Raw genomic sequence first — 19,457 nt, forward strand, 5'->3', positions numbered from 1 at the left:
GGACTTGTAATCTGGAAGGAACAGGATTTTCTCTCTTACTTCTCTGTCCTCAGGTGTGTGAGTTCGGGGAGGAAGGACTGAGAGAAAAGGGCTCTGGTCTTTTTGCCTTGCTGGTGCCATTGTCCTTTCTTGACTGTGCTCATTTTTTCTGGTTTAGGCAACTACAGATCTGGTGGAGTGGGGAGTGTCCAGACTGCCAGCTCCAGAGCCCATGCTAACCCTCCATGGTCTCTCTGAAGCTTGGGCACAGTCCAAGTTCCCCCATGTAGCGCATGAGTGAACGGAGATAACTCTGTCCTAGGCAGTGCCGTAAGTCAGACCCAGTGGGACACCTCTCAATTAGATTTATTCCTTGTACCACTTTCAAAATGGCTCATCGCCCAAAACACCTGTTGGATTATTGGTATAATATTCTTTGTTTCAAGTTTTATTTAAAATTTTCTCTTTATTCTTCTGCATGTCTCTGTCCAGTTGTCCCAGCACCGTTTGCTGAACAGACCATCTTTTTTTCCCATCAGATACTCTTTCCTGCTTTGCCGAAAATTAGTTGGTCGTGTATTTGTGGGTCCATTTCTGGGTTCTCTATCCTGTTCCATTGATCTATGTGTGTGTTTTTGTGCCAGTACCATCCTGTCTTGATGATTACAGCTTTGGAATACAGCTTGAAGTCTGGGATTGTGATGCCTCCTGCTTTGGTTTTCTTCGTCAACATGACTTTGGTTATTTGGGGTCTTTTCCGGTTCATACAAATTTTAGGATTGTTTGTTCTAGCTCTGTGAAGAATGCTGGTGTTATTTCGAGAGGAACTATGAATGGGTAAAGAAGATGTGGTATATATATACAATGGAGTATTACTCGGCAATCAAAAAGAATGAAATCTTGCCATTTGCAACGACGTGGATGGAGCTAGAGGGTATTACGCTAAGCAAAATTAGTCAGAGAAAGACAAATACCATATGATTTCGCTCGTCTGTGGAATTTAAGAAACACAGCGGATGCACATAACAGAAGGGAAGGAAAAATAAGATAAAAACAGTGAGGGAGGAAGACCATCAGAGACTCTCAAATACAGAGAACAAACTGGGGATTGCTGGAGGGGACGTGGGAGATGGGCTAAATGGGGGATGGGCATTAAGGAGGGTGCTTGTTGGGATGAGCACTGGGTGTTGTTTGTAAGTGACTGGATTCTACTCCTGAAACCAAGACTACACTGTATGTTAACTAACTTTTTTTTTTTTTAATCTCTTTTCACTCAGCTTCACCTAAGCAAAAATATCCACAGTACCAAAGATCTGGTGCCAGGAATAATATTTTTTTAAAGCACACCAAAACAATAACTTTCTGTGTGCACGTGCGTAGCACCTAACATGAAATCCCCGTACCTGTAGGTATCTTACCACTCATCCGCTATAAACAACATTTTCAACCATCTTTCCTATCAACTGAATAAATAATGTTGGTATCACTACATTATACCTTAGAATAAAAAAAATTCAACTCACGTGAAACCTGTTTTTTTCTTTCTTTTTTTCAAAAGAGCCTGTCTTCCAAAGCAAAACAGTTTTTGCCTGGAATTAACTAGAAAACCCAACAAGCTTGTCAAGGCCATAGCTTTTATCTGCTTTTAGTTTTACGAAGTTCCACTTCTTTATGAGACATTTCACGAGAAGCACCTCTGCATTTAGAAAGAGTGCCGGGGCTGAGCCAAACCTTGAAGGATACGTGTGTTATTATTACCTTTTAAAATATTCATCAAAATGTATTTTTGTATTTTTACAGCTGTCCCACAAAAGCCCCATTTTTAATGCAGGCTATTCTGGCCCGGCCTCTGGCATTAGGCTAATCTTACGTACATAACCTGCGTCCAAAGTGAGTGCAGAGGAAAACGGGGCACAGAAACTCAGAGAAGGAAACAGATGTCATGGCCGGCAAGACCCAGAGAGATGTCAGTGGTGGGGGGAGGGGGAGGGAAACTCGAGATCAAGCCTGAAGAATGAATGGGTTTGAAGTAACCTGGCTTAGGCTATGGTCACGGCTGTAGAGATGGGGAAAGGAGGACAGGGCTAAGGGCCTCTGGGTAGCTCAGTCGGATGAACATCCAACTCTTGATTTCAGCTCAGGTCACCATCTCATGGTTCATGAGTTCGATCCCCACATTGGGCTCTGTGCTGAATGTGCGGAGCCTGCTTGGGATTCTCTCTCCCTCTCTCCTTCTCTCTCTTTCTCTCTCTCTCTCTGACCCTCTCCCGCTCAATCTCTCTCTCTTTCAAAATAAATAAACTTTAAAAAAATAAAAAATAAAACAACGGTACTTTTAAAAAGCTGATATGATTCTTACTGTGGAGATTGTGGGAAGTCAAATGGAGGCGTCTCTGGGGCTAACGTACGGATCGTTAGACTAGGTGACCACGAAGTTGGGAAATATTGGCATCATACACAGCCTCTTTGTAGAATTGGGAGAAAAGAGGTTTTGTTCGGGGATGCAACGTGCCCTGCTGTGTTTGTTCCCCTCTGGCTCCAAACAATGTCCCTCCAACTGACTGCAAATGCTGAATATGTTAGAAAGCAGAGGAGGGGAAGGAAGAGTGATTCTCATAAGCTCCCGATTGTTCTGCATCCCCGTGGGCAGAAGAAGTATGGCTGGAATTAGGGGGTAAGGGAGAGAGGGGTGTGAAGCAAAAATATTGCTGTGAGAGTCCACATTCAACAAGTGGAAACTGTGGCGACTCTGTTTGACACCTAGGACATAGTTGACAGCAAGGGGAAGGAAGGACAAGAGATCCCAACTGTGAGGTGCTCTGTCCCCGGGGACCCAGAGGAACTGGACGTTGCAAAGGAGGACCCCCAGGCAACAGAAACAACAGAGAATCGTAATTCCATCATGAGCTTCTTTAAAACTCTGGTAAGTGTTTTCCTCCCCCTCTTTCCTCAATCCCATTGCTCAAAAGTTTGGTTAATTCTAAGAATAACACGTACTTGGATGTCATTGTATTGAATGGGGTGCCATGATGGTGCAGCTGGAACACTGGAGAATGGGGACAAGAGGTGCCTTGAAAGGGGATCATGTCACATCACGCTGTCCTCAGAGCTGAGGACCATGATATGAACGTGGGGTGCCCAAACTGTGTGACATGAGCTGTGTTGTCATGGAACTCTACAGTAGTTTCATGTCTTATGGTCATTGATCATAAACATAGTTGGAAAATAGCTCCTTGAGTTGTGGACCTATCGACGTAGTTTTGCCACCCAAATGGCAGATAAAACTATAGAAATAATTCCCTATCTTGTTACATCTAAATCTACTTTAACTGCATAGAGGCAAGGACCCGTGTCTTGTATTGCTTGCTTATCTCTGATTCCTCAAGGAAGCCACAGATAGTCACATGTCAGACATGCAAAAGAGGGCTGAATGAATGAATGAATGAATGATCAAACAGACAGCTGCAGGTGTGTTCGAGTTATTTCCAAAGTCCGAGACTAACTTCAAAAGGTAAAACAAGTCAACAGAACGTGCCACAAACACCAAAGGGTTGTGCGTTTCTTTGGATTGGTGGTAGAATTCATGGGAAATCCGTGGCCTTCCAGGAGACAGTTTTGAATGTGGTCAAGCCCTTAGTGAATGTGTAAGATCTGATACATTTCATTATAAAATATTAATTTTTTTAGCTTTTCTATACCTAGAAATTATCCAGAAGTCCGTGGTTTTCTACTGAACTTGGTAGAACTCCTTTCTACTGGAAAGGACTTCTCATTACATTCTTTACCAGCAGAGTGAATTTTACCACCACCCCCCAGAAAAAAAACAAAGACAAAAAAAATGTATCTATGAAATCAAATCACCCTACCTAATGAGCTAGCTATGATTTTTAATATTTGGTTTTCTTACATTTTAAGGTTTCACCTAACAAAGCTGAAACAAAAAAAGATCTGGAAGATACGGTAGGTAGTTTGAAGGGTGATGCTTGGGTTTGGGTGTAGAGTTGGATTTGGGTTTGCGTCTGCTGTTTCGCGTCCTGAGTTTTGTGTGTGTGCATGTGTGTGTAGGCACGTGTATACTTACCTACATATTTAGTGATTGAAAAGTGCTGTTAGACTGTCTTTAAAACATTTCATTCATGTCAATGATATTTTAATGAAAATTTTAGTGGAAAGCTTGAAATATATGCTAACTCTGGATATATAATGTCACAGTAACCAGTTTCTTATATAAAGTAAGAACTGAATACCGGTAACCATATATCATGTAGTCTTGTTAGCTGTGTATAGAGAGACCCAAGGAATATAGGAATAGGGTACAGAGTATGGAGAAGCCACTGGAAATGAGAAAGAAATGAGACCCAATTGGAAGTAGAAGTAAGCTGCCATATTTCCGGTTTCTAAAAAATACATTCTGTGTCTTTCATGTAATTTGAAAAGAATAAATCACCACAAAGGCAGTTGTTTGGTGAAATGAAATAGTCACCATTGGACACTTGCCAAAGGAAGGAATGTTTAGAGTTAAGATGCCCTAGAGAGACTGAGTTTTTTCCCGTCTTCCTAGAGATTCAACCAATTCCCCTCAAAATAAATTTTGTTTGGATCAACTACTTTCTAGAGATGTTTTCCTTTACACTTGACAGAACTGATTATCCCTAATGGAGCACATGGTTTAACTTTCACGGGAATTGGGAGGAAAGTTTAACTTGGTGACAGATAAGTGTCTTGGGTCCTCCTTTTGATAACTGCTTTGAAAGACACTGGGACCAAATAAATGGCGTGGCCAGCCCGATACATCTGTTACCAATTTTTGAAGGGGCCAGGTTGTGAAAAGGATCCTGGAATTTATCTCAAGACCTGCGTTTGAGCTCCAGTCCTGCTATGTGGTAGCTGTATGATGTGATCCTAACCTATGTGAATCCAAATTTCAACATCTGTCAAATCAGGACAACAAAAATTCCATCTCCCCCCATCCCCCAGCATTGAATGAAAATATGACAATGCCTGGTAAACCACGGAATTCTATTCAAATGTAGGTGATCACGATTTCCATAATTGCTGCAGGACGTATTGCACCACCACTATTACATTTGTATTGTATTGATTGGTCCTTCCAGAATGTTCTTCTTATGTTAGAAAAAATATATATATGTATATGAGTCATCTACATGCATTTCCTTTAAAATTAGTCGTTTGCTGCAAGTCAGCTAGGGTCAAGTTCAATGAATAGTTGCGTCCAAATGTTTCTCTTTTGATTCTGTGTCTTGCATGGTTTAAAGTCACAGAGTCAGCACAATAGGCTAAAAACAGTGGGGTATGTGGGCGAATTGCGTGGCTTCTCAAGTGACCCGATGGCCCTCATTCTCTTCCTCTGCTCATACACCAAGACTCTTCCCCCCCCAGAATGTGGTCCCAACTGCACGTACATAGCTGATAAAATCTCACTACCCTGCCCAGAGAGGTCAAGGTCACTGCTGGTAGAACCGAGTCTCAAAAGAGAGTTTTGTGAATGTAGGTTGTCTATGATACAAACAGATCCCTTTATACAAACCTGCCTTTTTAACATCCTTTCTACTGAAGTTCTTGGATCCTTGCATTTGAAACATCTACACCATTTGTCCATCTTCCCATCTGGCCCAGACGGTTTTTAGCACACTACTCGCCCCACACAAAATCCCCCGCCATTTGTAACTCGAGTCAACAATTCTGAATGGTTGTCGCTGGGTTATTTCAGTTCCAATCTCCCCCCACCCCACCCCCACTCTGGCTCTGTGGACTGGCACACAGTGGACACTTTTTTTGCCAGAGAGATCTGCTCATCTAGAAGTCAGCTGAAATTTTTATGGATGATACTGCTTCCCTGAGGTTTCTAATACTGAATAAAAGATCGTTTGGAGAAAGGAAGCCACTCAAGGCAGTGTTTGCCTTGACTCCGGATGCAAAAATAAATTGTGTGTCTTCAGGTATTTTTTTCCTTCCCATGTGACAATAGCATTTAGGTATTTAAAACTGTCAAGTAGGGGCTGTGTATCTTTTTTAAATCTGAATATTTTATATCATATAGACGGAGCTTAAATGTCCGGTCCTTGTCTTTAGCAAGTCGTGTTAATCTGGGTCATTTAAGTAGGTCGCCCTGATGAAAATTAAGGTGTGCTTGAAATGGACTGTGAATATACTGTGCAGCACATTGTCTCTGAGCGTTTCAGAAAAGAGAGTCATTTACGTGATGGGAATGTTGTGGTTTGGGGATGGGGGGTGCTGTCTCGGCAGTTAATTGTCAAAGCGTTTCAATGCACTTAAAAACAATGGGAAAAAATGGATTTTGTCTAAAAACAAAGTTCTAAGCTGTGACCGCTGTTGCCCAAAAGGCATCCAAAGCAGAAAGTGTCTGTGATGGACAAGCTGGGCAGAAGATCTGTGAGATCCAAGCTAAAGCCACCAAGAAAAAGCCCCTGCATAGCCCCAGGCTAGGATTCGCCTTTAGGAAATTCTTTAGGCATAAGGTCTGTATCTTGTTAAATGACAAAGAAAAAAAAAAAATAAAGAACCCTGGTCTTCACCACATGGTACAGGTGGCTGTGCCATGTCCTATGTCCCCTCAGCCCTGCTTCAGGGAAGACAGCCTTGTATGATTGGGATCATTAGAGGGCATTAAAGATTTTGTGAATCAAATTTCAATGATTATTTTAAATCTCCATAGTTATAAATAAACATCTGGCTCATTTCTTCCTAGTGTGGACCAGGGTTCTGGAATGATCCTTCTAACTCCGTGTTTCCCAAACGTCGAAAGTATGCATACTATCGTAATCATTTTTGTCAGATTTAGCACGGTTCAGTTGATCTTTTTCATTAAAATGGACTCAATTCCTATTTAAAGGTATCTTTAAAGAAAACTTTTATTACATCATACATGGAAAACTGGAGTCATTTTTCACAAAGAGGTAACCATTAATATGGCTAATTAAAAAATAACGACCTTCTAGCTACCTTGTTTGTGTTAAGCTCTGAATCCAATGCCTTTCTAGCTCCATTAAAATGCAATTTGCCAGCAATAGAAAAATGTTAAAGATATACTGGCACCAGACTGAGCTTTTCCCCGAATGTTCTCAGGAAGATTAAATGCGAGTTGAAAAAAGAAAAGTATTTTTGCCATTTTCATGTTATTAAGCGTTACGTCTCTGCGCAATCTAAAATTACCTGTGATGCCACCGATGGTATGCTTCCTACGCTTTGGGAAATACTCTTCTAACCTCAAGAAAATAACGTTATCTTTCTGTGGCCCGTTCCCTCCATTTTCAGTATCAACTAAGCTCATCCTGAGCCCAAATAAAAGCCCAGACAGAACGAAACAATGAATGAAGGCAGAGCAATTTCTATCTCCATGTCCTTGGAAAGTGAGGACAACATAGAATTAGTTGTGAAGATTTCACTCTCAATTTCTAGGAAGACACCAGTGTTCGTCTGAAACCACCAGTTAAGATCCCTGAATTGGGCCAGCATGCTTGGACATTGTTTATTTTATCTATCTATCTATCTATCTATCTATCTATCTATCTATTTTATTTTATTTTTTAAATATAATTTACTGTCAGATTGGTCTCCATACAACACCCAGTGCTCATCCCAACAAGTGCCCTCCTCCTTGCCCATCACCCACTTTCCCCTCTCCCCCACCCCCCATCTACCCTTAGTTTGTTCTCAGTCCTCAAGAGTCTCTTATGGTTTGCCTCCCTCCCTCTCTGTAACTTCTTTTCCCCCGTTCCCCTCCCCCATGGTCTTCTGTTACGTTTCTCAAGATCCACACAGGAGTGAAAACATACGGTCTCTGCCTTTCTCTGCCTGACTCATTTCACTCAGCATAATACCCTCCAGTCCCAGCCACGTTGCTGCCAATGGCGGGATCTCATTCTTTCTCATTGCCAAGTAGTATTCCATTGTATATATAAACCACATCTTCTTTATCCATTCGTTGGACATGTGTTTAAAACATCAACCATTCTCCACTAGGTTGAATGAACTTGTTAAAAAACCTTCCCCAGCTGGATGTTAGAGTCCCAGGATGGTGTATGCAAAGAAAGGCTCCATAGAAAGATCTCCTGGCTGCATCTATATTTGCATAAGCAAACCATGTTATGAAGATACGCTTTAATTTCCGCACAGGCTTATTTTGTTTTGTAAAGACAGAGAGGGCGGAGTGATAGAAATTACGGGGTGGGGGGCGGGGGGGGGAGGGTGGAGATTAAAAAGTGGTGCTACTCTATGTGAGAGACAATTTGGTAATCGCTGGCGAAATGTGTCATAGACCTTATGCAAAGCCATCCAGCCGAATTCCCACCCGGAGCTTCTGTGAGGAGGGGACCCTGAAAGTTTACAAAACGTATGACTTTCCGCCTCATGTCTGCATTTCATTAGGAAATTCATTTCATGCACAGCAAAGTTTCATGTCTCCAGAATCTCTTTCCTCCACACAAAGGGGACCACCCAAGTTCAGTATTCCTAAGGTTTCTCCCCCGATCATTGGTCTCACATCCTGCCACTACCTTGCATTTCGGGCAAAGATAGGATTCAGGAAATACTGGCAAGAAGAGGTGCCCCTTCCTGGGATTCTGTAATGCCAACACAAGGACTGAAAGATTTTGCCTTGAGTTACGTTCAGTCTATTTTTTGTGTAAAAGTAGGAGACAATTCTCAAATGTTCTCAATTCTCATTTTTGCAAGAGTTTGGTAGAACTTACTGGCTTCTGCCTCCTTTTTCTTCGTTTGTCATCCAAACAGAGAGAGAAACAGGGCCATTAAGACCAACCAGCCAGATTGTGGCATGATTATAGGAGCTGTGCCACTCACCCTCAATTTCATTGGAACCCAGGACAGAAAAGAGGAAATCCAAGCAAATTCAGGGATTAAACATCGTCTTCTGGTTTTGCTATTTAAAAAAAAAAATGCAGTGGTTACCAGTCGTGATCAACTCCTAGGCTCATTTCTCTGTATCTCAATTTTTCTTTCTATAAGAAGAATTTTCTTAAAAATTTTTTTTCTTGGTTTAAAAAAGTAGGGAGGCCAGGAGTTAATAAGTGAAATAAGCCTATTTTTATAAATAATAAGAGCGTCAGCTTTGCTTTGCTGAATCAGGATCTTTTTCTATCGGCTTCGTCACATGCTATGCTTCGGAATCAAACTTTTTCACATGTTCTTCTAACATTGAACATGACAACATGCACACAAAGCAAGGCATTGTTTTAGGACTTTTTTTGCCATGCCCAGGAATGCTCCTCTCCCCACTCAGGTTTTCCTGATGTCCGCCCTCTCTGCAGGGCACCTAAATTTTAGTAGCTGGCTCATTTAATTCATAAGCTCTGTCATACGGTCATTGTTTTCTACTTCAGTGTAATGTGTATATCTTACTAACCCCTCTCCTCTCCCACACCCAAATGTGAAGACATATTAGGGAAGAAGGTAAGGTCATCTGAAATGCAATCGCCAAATCTAATGTTAGAATTTCATACGTGGGGTTGCCAGATAACCTACAGATACTCCGCCAAATTCAAATTTCAGATAAACAGCAAATAATTTTTTAGTATAAAGATAAATATGTCCCGGGGACCTATGTTCCGATGCCTCAGAATTTTTCTTTGTTGATCTGAAATGCAAATGGACAGGGTATCTTATATTCTCATTACTGAGAGTGTCTGCTGTATTTGGCATATCTGAATCCATCCAGGAGATTGACTCCAAAAAACACAGAGTTTTTGTAATCTCTTCCATAATGCAGACAGAGTATTAATTCAGTTTATGCTGGCAGAACACCATCTGGGGCACTTCGTCGGGAAGTGAGGAGATGGGTGGGCAAGGAGAAAAGACTACTGGTAGCCTATGACCCCATAGCCCAGTAAGGAGGGGCAGGGTGTGTAGAAACACAACATAACAGCATCCCGTGTAGGCGTCGCTCTCCAGTCCTTTCTAGACAATTATTTAGCTATTTATTTAATGCCTATCTTATGCCAGACACTGGGCCTGATGGGAGCTAGGGATATAATGCTGACCAAAGCAATGGCTCTTACCCTCAGAGCTCACGGTCTGGCCAGGGAGGTGCCTATTCAACGAACAATTACACAAATATACTACAGTTATATTATTCTATATATAATAGAGTTATCCTCTTGCGATGTTTTTTTCAAGGGTCTCTGGGAACTTTCCCAGTGTAAAGAGAAAAGGAGTACCCATCAGTTTCCCAATGAAACTGATGGGTGTAGATGTGTTTCTCAATTTTTTTGTCATTCTCACCTTCTGGCCATGAAGCTTTTTTTTAGACATTTTCTCCCTGGCTGCATACGATAGCACAGGGAGTGGGGAGACCTTAGTTCATTAGAGGCAGGGTATTATAGGGGAGCTGGTAAGAGTTTGGGTGTGGGTATCAGACTCCCTGGATTTTGATGTCAACTCTGCCCCCTTATTAGTGTAGTCGTAGGGAAGTTTTTTTTTATAACAACCTGGGACCAACATTTCCTTCACTGTAAAATGAACATAGTAATTAGTTCCTTCCTCGTAGAGCTATTGTTAGTACATTCAATCCCTTAGAGCAGTGCCTGGCACAGGTACCTTTTCGTAAAAGTTAAGTTTTATTAAAAGCTGCAAGTTGGAGATTATGTCCCTTATACCTATACTTTCTTTATGTCCCTTATACCTCCTTTAATGTCTAATTTGGACGAGTGAAATAATATACGTTTATAATAGGAACACGGATGTATTGGAGGTGCCTCTTCAAGATGTTTTTACTGGTGGGAACATGATCAAAACCACTTGAAGGCCACTCGATAGGAACTAACGACATTCTAACAGCAAAGTGCCTCCTACGAGCACCCTGATCCCTAATGACTTACAAGAACATAATATAGTTTTTTGCAAAAGGAAAATAACTTGACTTTTTCCAAAATTTTAACAGAAATCCACATTCACATAGAATATTTGCAAGCACAGAAAATTGTGAAAAAGAAAACTAACATGCATAACCCCAGCCTGTGTTTATAAAAAAGAGCGCTTTCGCTTTTGGAATCCTGACATCACTTTAATTTTTGCTTCTTTTTTTACTCTATAGGGTGCTGAAAAGCCACCTGTCCCGTCACCTGACGTCCAGTCAGACAAAGCTAACTTTATATCCCAGGAGACCAGAGGGACGGCCAAGAATCCTACATCCTCTGAAACAGCGAAGGAAGCCCCCAAGGAAAAGGGGGCACCCACCTCTCTGCCTCTGAGCAAACTGTTCTGGAAAAAGGTAAGTTCTATTTTCAAGACTTGGGGAGACTTTGGGGCTCGGAAGACTTGAGAAACTATTTCAACTGGGCCAATTCATGTGCTCACAAAGCACGCAGTTTATTTTTCTTCTCCCAAATGACTCAATTAGCCATTGAGTTGAAGACTTGTAATTTACTCCTGGGAAGAATGAAATGCCTATCGTGTCATGTGCATATGTTTCACGGGAAAGGAAAGGAAATAAACAAGCAGATTTTTTCATTCTTGGAGTTATTCCGGCTCATGACAGACAGTTGTGGTATTTCGTGACTTCATCTTCTTACTAAAATGGCTTAGTAGTCTGGCTTCTTCCTGGATTCCTCCGAGCACTCTCACTCCAGCGAGCTGAACCACCTCTGGGCTCCCTCCCTCTTTCCCTGCAAGATATAATCTGTCATTAGGAACCACTAAGGCTCACTCTCCTTTTAGAAAACCAAGGTGTCCACCATTCTCCACCAGGGCAGGGCACACAGCGTGCTCTGTGATAGGGGCATTCACACCACCGTCCAATCTTTTTCCCTCTAGAATTAAGGTGGCGTGCAAGGGAGTGTGGTGGGTGGGGCTGAGTCAGTCTGAGAGCTATTCCTTGATCATCATTGTTGAGCAAACCCCAGCTGCCACACATGTTCAGAACTCTTGCCTCTTTTAAATGTGGCCAAAAGATGAGCAAGAAGCCGTGGGTGAGAAAGTGGAATATAATTCATAGAGCTGAAAAAAATCTAATTAGTAATTTCATCAAAACATCCACGCAAAACGTGCAAAACTTGGCACGTAATACAAGGCAGGTGATTAATACAGATGCCCCTGTGGTGTTCGTTGTATTCTTTGGTCCAGAATCCAGCTGGATTTCCGGAACTCTTCCCTGTTTGTTTTCTGTTGCACAGATATCTTTCTTCTGGGTCCTGCCCAAAACACAAACTCTAATACTTAATGAAAACTTTGGGTGATGTCATTTGGCATCCTGTTCTGGTCTCCTTCCTTCCCAACTGCCAATTACTTACTTTTAAAAAAGCTTTTATCACCAATACAAGGCAGGCAACAGTTCCCGAGTGAATCAGATGTGCAGTTTGGTGGCCAGGAAGATGACTTAGGCAACCCGTACTCAAACATTTTTATTTAAACAATTATATATATTTAAAGTGCATTAGAAAAATTGAGCCAGCACATTAAACTCAAGATTTAATATATATGTTGTTCAAGGTGAGACTGTAGATGTTTAGCTTAAGAAGCAATCCTATTAAAAAGGAACTGTTACTTGATCATAAATTTGGATCCTTCAAGGAGCGACACTGAGACAGAATTGATGTGCAGTAGATTTATTGGAGGCAAGCGGCATGAAGGATAAAGGACAGGGGATAGGAGTAGGTAGAGAGAGACTTCACACCATAGTGAGGGCCTGACACGGGAGAAGAGAGACAGGGAAGGAAGGCGGAGAAGGTCAGAAAAGCCATGGACTCAGGGTGGCTCTGAGCCAACGGGAAATCCCAGAGCAGAGCTTGCCCACGAGGAGTCGTATGTTGAGCAAGAATGGCCCAGTACCCTGCCGTGCTCAGTCATTGCCTGGGAGCGTGGCCTCAACATTAACTCGGTCGTGCATGCCGAAGAGGTGTGGGTGGGAAGCTCTCCCAGCAGGGAAACGGCACACTCCGTGGCTGCTGCAGACGGTACACGAAATGTGGCCAAGACCATGCAGGAGGCTGGCAAGTGATGGAAGTCTGAGGAACGCTGATTGGCACAGACAGATCTGACTCTGGGTCCGATGAGCCTGGATGAGCAGCCTCAGTTTCAAAATTCGTAAAATGCAAATAATAAGGGTACCTAGACGGAGAAATGAAGACTAGATAAAAAGAATGCCCGCAAACCCCCTAACACCACGCCTAGCACAAAAGTGGCCGATGACAGGGGCCTGGGTGGCTCAGTCAGTTGAGCCTCTGACTCTTGATCTCAGCTCTGGTCACAATCTCACAGTTTGTGGGATCAAGCCCTGTGTCAGGCTGTGCACTGTCAGCACAGAGCCTGCTTGGGATTCTCTCCCTCCCTCTCTCTCCGTTCTTCCCCTGCTCATGCACACGCCCTCTCTCTTTCAAAATAAATGAATAAACTTTCAAAAAAAAGTGGCCAATGAATTGTCCTTCTGACCTATGTCATTTATCTCCTGCGTGTTCAGGAGGGGACACACTTCCTCTTTCTATACCCTCCAGTTTGGAGAAGCTGCTAAGCTACTGAGCCTCAAATACTTTATTTTTCCTTATCTTTGGGGTCTCTGAGGGATATATTGGTTCCTCTTTGAAACTCGAGCTATTTCCATTGAAGAAAAAACAGGACCAGTTGACATTCATCCCCCTAATGATCAGATTTCATATAGGTCAGTGTCATTGGTTTTTTTCCTTTTCCTCGATTATCTGGCTTTATTTCTTGAGTAGATTATAAAAATTATGAAGAGACACTAAAACCCAGTCACCGGTAAATCTTGTTTTTTCTTTCTTCCACCTAATCAGGAAGACAGCTCTAGATGAACGTAAAATACAGGCGAGATTCACTCGTGCAAGAGTATTTTTAGCTTCTTTCTTTGTGCTGAGTTTTTTGTGCTAAGTGCTGGGTGCTAAGGCATTGAAAAGATAGAGCGAACAGACTGGTCCCCTTGTGCAGCTGAAAATCTCATGGGGGGATGTATGTTTTAGTAGAAAACAAAATGAAGACCTCTGTTTTCTTCAAATTAGAAAACACTTGATTATAAAATCACTGTTGTAAAAATTTTTGGAAAAGAAACAAAGAGGAATGCTAGAGAATTTTGATATTTCCGCTAACCCAAGCTCTCTTTCTTCTCCTCTTGTAACTGAGAAGCTTTTACGCAAACTGACTTTGAAGTGTGTGCGTCCACAATATGAACATCAGAAATAAAATTCTCCCCTAACACGCTGTGGATACGAGATTGTAAGTTATTTTGATTTATAGGCTTGATTGCAAAAGTCATTCTTATTATAAAACAAAAATAACAAAAATAACCTTTGAGAAAATTAAGTTCAAATGATGTCGTATTTGCCAAAAACTGTTTCGAGTCCAGTGACTGGACTACCTATGCCCTTTATTGTTCTGGGGTCTTTGGTATACCATTTGTTCTGTGACCTCCCAAAAGTTACTCAGCCTCTTTGAGTTTCTTTTTCCTCATCTGTTGAAGGAAAGGGTTGATCTTGAAAGGAAATAGATGATCTTGAAAATTTCTTGTATGTGGCAAGTCTTGCATAACAGACAGAATCAGAAAGTTTGGACAAATTGCTTGACCACCAAAAGCCTCTGTTTTCCTTTGTGTAAGTAGGGACGTGTTCATCTCACTGTGTTGTTGTGACAGTCCAATAACTGTACCCAGAGAGACCCTCGGACATAGTAAGGGCTCCACGAACAGTTTTATCATTTCTTCAGGTATGAACAGTTGCTGGTGATGATCTAAACATCCATGTGTGGCGTTTGATGCCAACAAAAGGCACAAAACAAGACTAAGGCTCATTTGTACTGCTGTCGAAACACCTAAAGTCCATTTGGGAGAACAAGGCACATACATATGCCTGCACCTGCAAGTGTGTGTGCACGTGCACCATTAATAAATGCTACATTTGAAATATCTTCAAATGGATATTTGAAGGTAGATGCAGGTATACGATCCGTGTCCACGGCGCAAGAAGACGTATTTGGGAAGGTCTATTCCTTTCTCCCCTCCTCCTGCATAGTGTAAAGGTAAAAACAAGCACAGGACTTAGAACAAAATGAACATAGGGAAGAGTTCTTAGCCCGGAAAGCAGCTTTCCCTGCTTTCCTTTGGAGGAGAGGAACAATGGTGTGGGAAAAATAATGGGAGCCCTGAAGTCAAAGAGACACATCATCAAATCTCAGCTCTGACAGTTACTGGCCTTTTGAATGTGATGGGGTGACTTGAATCCCCCACGCTTCACTTTCCTCAGCTCTGGGGACAGACCGTGGCATCTACCTTCTGTGGTTAGTGGGAGGACTGAGTCGGAGAACGAATGCAAAGTGACTGGCCCTGTTCCAAAACAATGATGTTGGAATCCGGTGTTAATGTGTGGGGTGCAGGTTACAAATGCTGTGGGTGTTTAGAAAAGGGAGCAGTCGGTGTAGGTCAAAACAGACTGAGAGGACTTTGAAAATCCTCTGGATCCTCTGAGTTATCTGCTTCAAACACAGATGCCTGCATTTGATCCCAGAACCCACGGGAATCCTGGTTAAGAGAGTCTGGCATATGGCCGGACAATTATGGAAGCACTTGAAAGGCGGGCCGAAACGTCTAAGCTTGAGGAAAGGTCTTAGGGCCACTGTGAAACCAGTGAACTCAGAACAGCTGTCACATGATCAAAATGATGCTTCCAGAAGACCTGCTAGCCACGGGATGTCTGTTGGCTTAAGTGCTACCATGTGACGGGATTTTAAAGAAACATCCTTTCACGAATGTGCTCTTCAAAGGACGGGATCCTTTGCTGTGCGAGTTTATACTGATGAGTTCAGGAGCTGTTTAGGCCCTGGTTCTCAGCAATATAAATGGCCAAGCAGGATCCTTTAGTTTCAAAGTGGGTTTTGGTTGAGATGGTGAAGGAGGCTGGACAGTCCGTAGGCTCAGCGGATAACAGCCAGATGCCCAGTTCATTGAAGGAGATGAGAAGTTTCTAGTTTGAGATTTGAATGGGAGTCCTGCGCTCCATGTGGCTCCCGATTAGCCCCACACCCTCTTGTGTTCTTCTCACCGGAGAGCTTGGGAACCCAACGAGCACCTCCCGGCCTGCAGAAATGGGACTTGCGCCGAAAGAGCCCCTCTCGTCTGCTTTGAAGTGAGCCGTTGCCTCAGCAGCACCGTTCCAGTTTTCGTTCTCGTCTTCCATCTACCACACCGGACCCCCTGGCCGTGGGAAAGAGCGAATTGCAATTCGGTGCTGCTGGTTGCTCTGCCCGTGGGCTTTCTGCTCGGTGGGAAACGTGAGGAGGAAAGGGGGACACCGCTTGAAGCCTCCAGTTGTCATTGTGTGTTGAGTCCTGGTGCAGGTACACGTTACATGTGAGATCCAGGCTCGGCTCACAGAACGGGTTCCGTAGAGCTACTGTTGATTAATGTGGCCCAAGCTGAACATGTCATCTAGAGAGAAAGCAAATCTGGGCGTGGAGAAGGAAGCTCACACAGCTACTATGAAGTGTGACTCAGACCCTTGAGGTCTGAGGGTCTTGGAACTTGGCTCTTGGAACCACTTCGACCACTCCCTAGCTGTACCACCTTGAACAAGTGACTTCGCCTCCCTGTGTCTCCATCATTTCTGTCTGCGTAAATGACGATCACCCTCCTGACCGCTTGGGGCCACTTTCAGTGCGATGGTGTGTACCAAGCCCCTGCACATACAAGGTAGATGCAGGTGTACGATCCGTGTCCACGGCACAGGGAGACGTATTTGGGAAGGTCGATTCCTTTCTCCCCGCCTCCTGCATAGTTTAAAGGTAAAAATAAGCACAGGACTTAGAACAAAATGAACGTAGGGAAGAGTTCTTAGCCTGGCATCCGGCTACGAACACCCTAAAATGATGGGCAAAATATTCGGTTCGTGTTTATTTTTCTGGAAAGAGAGTCCAGATCTGCCAAGCGGGTCTCCGAGCGGTCTGCGCACATCACCCCGCCACAACCCCTCCCTGCCAAATTTAAGAACAACTGCAAAGATCATCTCCAAAGTTGAAGCTTCGCAAACGGTCGTCATGTAATGGTGGCCTCGACCTTTGACAGCACTGTTTTTACCTGACAGCGACTGTGTCTTGTGTGATTTTCATCAACAAGCAGAAAATGTTAAGGCAGACGTGTCGCCGACCCACAGCCGAGGCTGTGGTCTGCGTTTTCTACAGCAATGCTTCTCCCCCACTCCATTCGTGTCCTGGCCGCGTCTGGGTATTTATTTTCCCTTCGTTGCATTTTCAAATACATAACTATTTATCATCTTGCTGTACCGTGTGATCCCGCGTAAGTCTCTCTCAAGCTCTCTTTGGAACCAGGTGTGCGTAAGCAATTCAGTGTCCAAGAATGGCACCAGAGGGCTGTTGGCCCAAAGAACTCTCCATTTTTTGGTAACATTCTGACTCTTACTTTTGTTTTTATCTTCCCTTTAGTCAGTTAAAGAGGATTCAGCCCCCGCGGGTGCAGAGGAGAATGTAAGTTATGCATTAAATGGCAGAACCATTTCATTCTCATCTTCCGCATGCTGGACCATTGGGCATTTCAGCTCTGGGGTCCCGTGTTCTTGCATTGCCCCAAGTGTCTCCCATCTGCCGTAGACTCTTTCAGCCTTTCATGTGATTAGGGACCCGTGGGGAATAACATCGGGTGAATATTTGCAATGCCTATGAAATCAGCACAAACGAAATCACAAAGTCAGAGCATGCGTTGTTATAATTTGTCATCATCCAGGGGCTGAAAGAGTCTATCACACTTAAGACCATCCTTCCATTTCCTTAAGGGGCAATGATGCTGCCCCCTGCGCTTCTTCTACCTTGATCGCTCTCTGTTTCCATGGCAACCCAGATTCTCTACGAACTGTGGGCGGTACCCGGGACAGATAGGTGCGTCAAGCATGAGAGCATCTTGCTGCACTTGATGCTAAGACTGTTGTTCTTGGGCGGGAGAACCGACTCCTTGGGTCTACACCTGGGAGACATAGGCTGGACCTCACTGTCCAAACCCTCCAGACTGTGCGTTCACGTCTAAAGGGGATGGCTCCATAGAGGCACCGCAAAAATGCAGTTTTCCAAAAACATCTTCCAGGGAGATGAATCAATTGTCCTCATGAGTCAGCAGCTTTCTGCTCTGAATGGAGTTCAGTCTTGGAAAATTTTACAAGTGGGGATAAGCGAGTTCACAGCTCCTTAAGATAGAACTGATCATTATCGTTTTGCCAAAGCAAAATATGTTTGGCTCTTTCTAGGTGTCTCTTGTTTGCTAGCCTTGGAGAGAGCTTGTGTTTTCATTTTTATTTAATTGCTGGCATTGAACTGATGTTGAAAATCCAAGTCTGTTCCAGAAATGTTGTCTGTGATGTGGGATGGAAATCAGAATGGTTGTTACAATTCTTGCTAGGAGAAAGGTCTTTCAAATCTGCTTTTTTGTTATTGTAATTGTTTTTCTTTCCCTCCCCCCTCCCTCTTCCTTCCTTCCTTCCTTCCTCCCTCCCTCCCTCCCTCCCTCCCCCCACCTCTCCTTTCTTCCTTCCTTTTTTTCTTCCTTCCTTCTCTTTCTTTCTTCCTTTCTTCTTTCTTTCTCTTTCTTTCTTTCTTTCTTTCTTTCTGTCTTTCTGTCTTTCTGTCTTTCTTTCTTCCCCTTCTCTTATGAGTCAAACTTACGAGCTCAGCAAAGCCCAGATCTTTCATAATTCCAAAAAATTCTCATGAATTTACCAGCTATTTTCTACGGAGCCAAAGCCTCTATTTCAGCAACCTGTGAGGAGGAACAGTGCGAGTCTTTTCCTCCATGAACTTTACATTTAAAAGCTGCAGGTTAACCCTGGGGCATCAGTTAGCATTGAGGTTCTGAGTTTTTTGGAGAGAAACTTCTTTTTGGATGTTTGTGTGCCATTACCTGTTCGAGGAACCCCGCATCATCGCAGGGTTGACCTCTGACAAAGAGGAAGTATTTCCTTTTCTAATGTGAAATTCGGAACAGAAATATAAACGTAAACTAAAGTCAAATTACTGATGCCAAAAGAGAACAGAAAAGCTGATGAAGGTATCAAAGAAAGCAAAATATTTTCTCAAGAAAATGAAGATGCATTATCAAAATGGCTTTAGGTTACTTAGCCCTCAAAAGAACATTTCTGTTTTTAAGCTCCAGCATTTCTTTGTCTGCCTGTTAGTTGGAGGGATGAGGCTAAAAGCAGTGTGTCTTGGGCCCTTTATCCCCAGACTCTGCCCCCTCTTGGACCTCAGTTTACTCATCTCTTAAATGCCCACAATGATATTACCCACCCCTTAGGGTTCTTGCAAGAATTAAGCAAACAATGCATTTAACGTGCTTGTTTCAGTGCCCAAAACACAGAAAGCATTCAGTAATTCAGGGGTCAGCAAACAGCAGCTCACAAGCCAATTCCAGCCCATCGCCGTAGGGCCCACAAGCTAAAATTGGTTTTTACATTTGGAATTTTTTGTTAACGTTTCTTTATTATTGA

At 43.0% G+C, this 19,457-nt stretch overlaps 1 protein-coding gene across 11 annotated transcripts in view; it reads left to right on the forward strand.

Annotated features, from left to right (window-relative positions):
- BCAS1 (brain enriched myelin associated protein 1) overlaps positions 1-19,457 on the forward strand; it is a 103,364-nt gene that overhangs the window by 53,319 nt on the left and 30,588 nt on the right. For 4 of the 11 annotated variants that reach the window (XM_053199798.1, XM_053199799.1, XM_053199803.1 and 1 more), the window contains exons 5-9: positions 2,744-2,902; positions 3,895-3,939; positions 6,345-6,479; positions 11,069-11,245; positions 17,410-17,451. In XM_053199798.1, the coding sequence (XP_053055773.1) occupies positions 2,744-2,902; positions 3,895-3,939; positions 6,345-6,479; positions 11,069-11,245; positions 17,410-17,451 (558 nt within the window). The remainder of the gene's footprint in view (positions 1-2,743; positions 2,903-3,894; positions 3,940-6,344; positions 6,480-11,068; positions 11,246-17,409; positions 17,452-19,457) is intronic. The other 7 variants (XM_053199800.1, XM_053199801.1, XM_053199804.1 and 4 more) reach the window with 3 other exon arrangements.

Source organism: Acinonyx jubatus, chromosome A3 (genome assembly GCF_027475565.1).
Source record: "Acinonyx jubatus isolate Ajub_Pintada_27869175 chromosome A3, VMU_Ajub_asm_v1.0, whole genome shotgun sequence".
Lineage (NCBI taxonomy): Eukaryota > Metazoa > Chordata > Mammalia > Carnivora > Felidae > Acinonyx > Acinonyx jubatus.